General features: G+C 41.8%; 1 protein-coding gene across 1 annotated transcript in view; it reads left to right on the forward strand.

Annotated features, from left to right (window-relative positions):
* LOC107080749 (protein NLRC3-like) overlaps window positions 1–1,232 on the forward strand; it is an 8,041-nt gene extending 6,809 nt beyond the window's left edge. The window contains exon 2 of the mRNA XM_015368954.1: window positions 31–1,232. Within this exon, the coding sequence (XP_015224440.1) occupies window positions 31–1,232 (1,202 nt within the window). The remainder of the gene's footprint in view (window positions 1–30) is intronic.
* Window positions 1,233–4,832: the final 3,600 nt, after the last annotated feature.

Here is a 4,832-nt window from a genome sequence, read left to right on the forward strand (position 1 = left end):
AACAGTCGACTTGTTTCTGACGTCACACAGAAGTCAACGTTCTGCTGATGAACCTCATCAAGGGGAACCTGCTTCCCTCGGCTCTGGTCTGGATAACTTCCAGACCTGCAGCAGCCAATCAGATCCCTCCTTCCTGTGTTTCCAGGGTAACAGAAGTACGAGGCTTCACTGACGCCCAGAAGGTGGAGTACTTCAGGAGGAGGTTCAGTAATGAAAAGATGTCCAGCAGGATCATCTCCCACATCCAGACCTCCAAGAGCCTCCACATCATGTGTGGGATCCCAGTGTTCTGCTGGATCACTGCTACGGTTCTGGAGAACCTGTTGACCACAGAGCAGAGAGGAGAGCTGCCCAAGACCATGAATGACATGTACTCACACTTCCTGCTGGTCCAGACCAAGAGGAAGAAGAACAAGTACCATGAAGGACACCGGAGAAGATCAAAGCGTCTGATGGAGGCTGACCGGGAAGTTCTCCTGAAGCTGGGGAGGCTGGCGTTAGAAAATCTGGAGAAAGGAAAAATCCTGTTCTACCAAGAAGACCTGGAGCAGTGTGGTCTGGATGTCACACAGGCCTCGGTGTACTCAGGAGTTTGTACAGAGATCTTCAAAAGAGAGAGCGTGGTCTTCCAGAAACCAGTCTACTGCTTTGTTCATCTGAGCATCCAGGAGTTTCTGGCTGCAGTCTACATGCTCCACTGTTTCACCAGCAGGAACACAAAGGTGGTGGAGAAGTTCCTAGGAGAAACATCCAGAGGGAGAAAAAACGTCAGTGGAAAATATCTGATGGACTCCATGAAGAGAATCATGGAGAAATCCCTCTGGAGTCCAAATGGCCACCTGGGCCTGTTTGCCCGCTTCCTTCATGGCCTCATTGTGGAGTCCAACTACAAACTCTTAGGCTTTCTACTGGGTCAGATGGAGACCAGTCCAGGAACCATCCAGAGAGTCATCGACAATCTGAAGGAGATGAACACTGATATAATCTCCACTGACAGAAGCATCAACATCTTTCACTGTCTGGTGGACATGAAGGACCTCTCACTATTTCAGGAGATCCAACAGTTCCTGGAATCAGGGAAGTATCTCTCAGAGATCCAGTGCTCAGCTCTGTTCTGCATGCTGCAGACGTCAGAGGTTGTGGATCAGTTGGACCTGGAGAAGTACAACACATCAGAGGGAGGACGACGTAGACTGGTTCCAGCTGTGAGGAACTGCAGAAAGGCTCGGTGAGTCCAGATGTCTTCATGGGGTGATGGTGAGTCAGCTCTATTGTCCTCCTGGTTCTTCTTCATGGTTCTAGTTGCTTCTGGAAATTTTTGCTCTTTAACTTCTTCCTTCATCCTTTGGACCATTTCAACCATTCAAACATCTAAACGTTCATCTCCTTCAAGACAGCTCTGCTGGAGCTTTTGGTGTTTAGAGATTTGGATCATTTTAAAAATATTATACTTTGGATCAGTTTCCATCTGCCATTAAAATGAAAAAAAAAAACTTCAGATTGTAGAAAAATCATTCTTTCCTCTAAAGATCCAATCAGCCAGAGACACATCAGAACCCTTAAACTCCTCTTCACTCATTGGGCTGTTAGCCCAGAATTCACCTTTTTAGTCTCTTTGATTGTTTTTATAAAATCACTGTTTTGCTCTGATGAAAACTTGGACAATTCAGATCAATCCCTGCATTGCTGCTGTTGCCATGGAGATGAGTTGTTTGGAGTTTTCAGTCAGCGTTTCTGTCTTGCTATCCCGCTGTTCCTGAGTCCCGCCTACTGATATAACATCATTGGATCCTCTGTCCATGGCTCCACGTCTGTCACTTTATGATAAAACACGATTGACTGTCGCTCTTCACCAGGTCATCAGTAGCTACGTGATTGGAGGAGAGACGACACACAGTAGCTCTCATTAATATTAACCAGCAGGTACTTCAGGTTTTATTTCCAATAAAAAAGTAGTAGGCGGGTTGGTTAAAAAAAAAGATGCTACCGAAAAAGTCGTCAGACATACAGAGCTTTTTCAACAAATAAAAGAAATGGAGTGCAAGTAGCCTTGAAAATTAGTATTGTAATGCAATAAGTTTGACAAAAGCAGGTGTTTAAATACTGTGTTCTTTGCTAGTTTAAAAAGAAAAACATCGCAGTTTTTACTGTTACAGTTTTTTTCCTGTTTTTATTTGTTATTAATGTTGCTGATGTTTCTAAGCCATTACAACAGAGACACTTAAAAGAACCAGTCTATCTGTACATCATAATATTTTATTTTGTAACTGTTGCATTCTCAGCCATATGATAGCACTGAATAAGTGTATGGCGTTCAAATTTGTATTTGGGCTTACTTTTAGCTCAATACAAAAACCTAACAAAAGCATTTAAATCCTTTAACTGCAGATTCATCATCCCCAACACAATCTGGGGTAACCAGTTAAAAATGAGGGGGGGACGAATAAAGAAAATCATCAACCAGTAAAGGCCTGGAGACATTTTTAATGATCTGTTACTTTAAACAGAATTTAACACTGATATAAAATGAGGTGTTTATGCATCCATGTTATACATTAAATAATAAAAAAAAATAATAAACACATTTTTTCTATTCTATTTTGAAGTCTAAAGTGTTTTTTGAAGTAGGGATCAACAATAGTTTGGTTTACAGACAATTTCCTGACTCACATCTTATATAAAACACCTGAACTGAGTGTTTGTTATTTTTCTTTCATTTTGTCTTAATGACAGGGTTCGTACGTGTGCTTGAAATCCTTAAAAATGCTTGAATTTTGACATTGTGTTTTCAAGGTTTGAAAAGTGCTTATATTTTGGATGAAATGCTTGAAAATGCTTGAAATTGTAACTATTTCTTTTGCAAAAAATACCTTTCTAACTGAATCGTGTGTTTATTAAATGGAGAAATAAAATGTTGGAGGACCCGAAAATGAAACCTGCTCGCTTATGTGTGACTGCGATCTGCAAGTCTATTTCCATGTGTCACTCTGCCCCCATGAAACCACTACTGCACCATGCCAGGAGGCTGTCGTTTCAATGAATCTTGGCTGGAAGATGAAAAATACAAATTATTGATTAAACGGGGACAAACCCCACGAGTTGCCTCTTGTAAAGTCTGCAAATGTCATGATTGGTTTATATTCAAACCCACATGCAGAACACAGTGGAGGCTGGGTAAAAGTTTATTTAAGATATTGATACACAAAAACATGAACTGGATCTGGAACAGGTCCGGGTTGGGTTCACTGATATCTGCAGAGATGATAGTTTGATTAGCTGGGCAGGCAGATGATTAAAGGGTCCTTTAGATAATTCTGATTCTACCTTGACGGGGTCCAGGCTTCTCTTGTGAGAGAGGGAACCGTTGGGTCCAGAAACTGTTGGTTCAGCAGAGTACACAACCAGCTGCAGCGTCTAGCTTCTGACTTTGAATGGCAGACCTTGATCAGAGTTTCTAGCTCTTCCCAGAGAGCAGCTGGGGAAATCCAAATAGGAATCTTCAGGTTTGGCTCACCAGGGCTGGAAGGCAGGTTAAGCTCTGCGCTGTCGAGTCACATGAAGGGTAAGTCATAGACTTTTTAAGTAAGCCAACTGAAGTAGCCTAGTACACGTTAACGTTAGTGCCTATTTGTTTACGCTAGTAACTGCTTGCTAGGAATTCACAGGCTAAGTTACTGAGGGACTGAGAGTACGGTGTGATAATGTAATGTTAGTATTGCAGCGTTTCCCGCAGCACTTCTCACGCTACCGCCTCGCCAATGTTCCAAAAAAAAAAAAACAAAGTTTGAATTCATTGCCAGGCCCAGACCTTAAAACAGCATTGATAACTCTACGGCTGATAATTGCGACACCCTCTGGTTGGTTATATTACCACGCCATGGCAGAGGAGTAATCAGTTCACTAATCCTTTGCCTTCTGCCTTATAGTGTCCCCACCAACTTTCATTACAAAGTTACACCCTTGGTTGAAGCTGGTAGATGTCCTCCATAAAGACCTTCAGAGACATTTGCTTTAACCCTTTAAACATTCCAGGCTCTTCTAATTACTGGGAGAACTTTCACTGCTTTCACATGAAAAATGCTGCTTGACCCAAATGCTCTGTCTTCTCCCAGAGGTTTGGGCCTTGATGTGGAGAGCAGATGTTCATCAGATGATGACATCACTGTTTGCTCATCATGTTTTAGTCTGTGTTTATCATCCAGATTGTCTGATTTAATTAGAACTGACTTTATTCCTCCTCTAATCACAGACTTGGTGGCTTTTCTCTCACTGAGGCTGACTATGAAATTGTGGCCTCAGCTCTGAAGTCCAACCTTCATCTGACTGAAGTGATAATAGATGAGATCTATGTAGAGGGAACCTTAGGAGACTCTGAAAGGAAGCATCTGTGTGAGATACTGGAGAGTTCAATCTGCAAAGTGAAGAAACTGAGGTGAGTTTTCCCTTTTTTCAAACATCATTAATATCAAATATTGAACTTTATTTTATTGTTAGAACTTTAAAATGTTTTATTGTGATGGAAAAAATTGAGCAGAATTAGTGAAATGATGTTGAATAATAAAGATGTTTCAGTTTGATTTGTGTCATGATCGGTTCTCTAATGGAGACCCAAAGATGCAGAACACCACTGACGGACACAGGATGAAAAGTTTAACAAGTTTATTTGCACAATCACACTGAATATGCTGAAGGCTGGTTCGGGCCTGGATTCTGGTTTCACCGGAGTCTGCGTGAGAGACAGCACAGTTAAGGACTGTTAACGGGGTTTGGTTTCCAATGGTGCTCAGATAGTACCTTGAGGGTTCTTGAGATACACTTTGGGAGAGTCACTG

Source organism: Cyprinodon variegatus, unplaced genomic scaffold, assembly GCF_000732505.1.
Source record: "Cyprinodon variegatus isolate N-32 unplaced genomic scaffold, C_variegatus-1.0 Scaffold2285, whole genome shotgun sequence".
Lineage (NCBI taxonomy): Eukaryota > Metazoa > Chordata > Actinopteri > Cyprinodontiformes > Cyprinodontidae > Cyprinodon > Cyprinodon variegatus.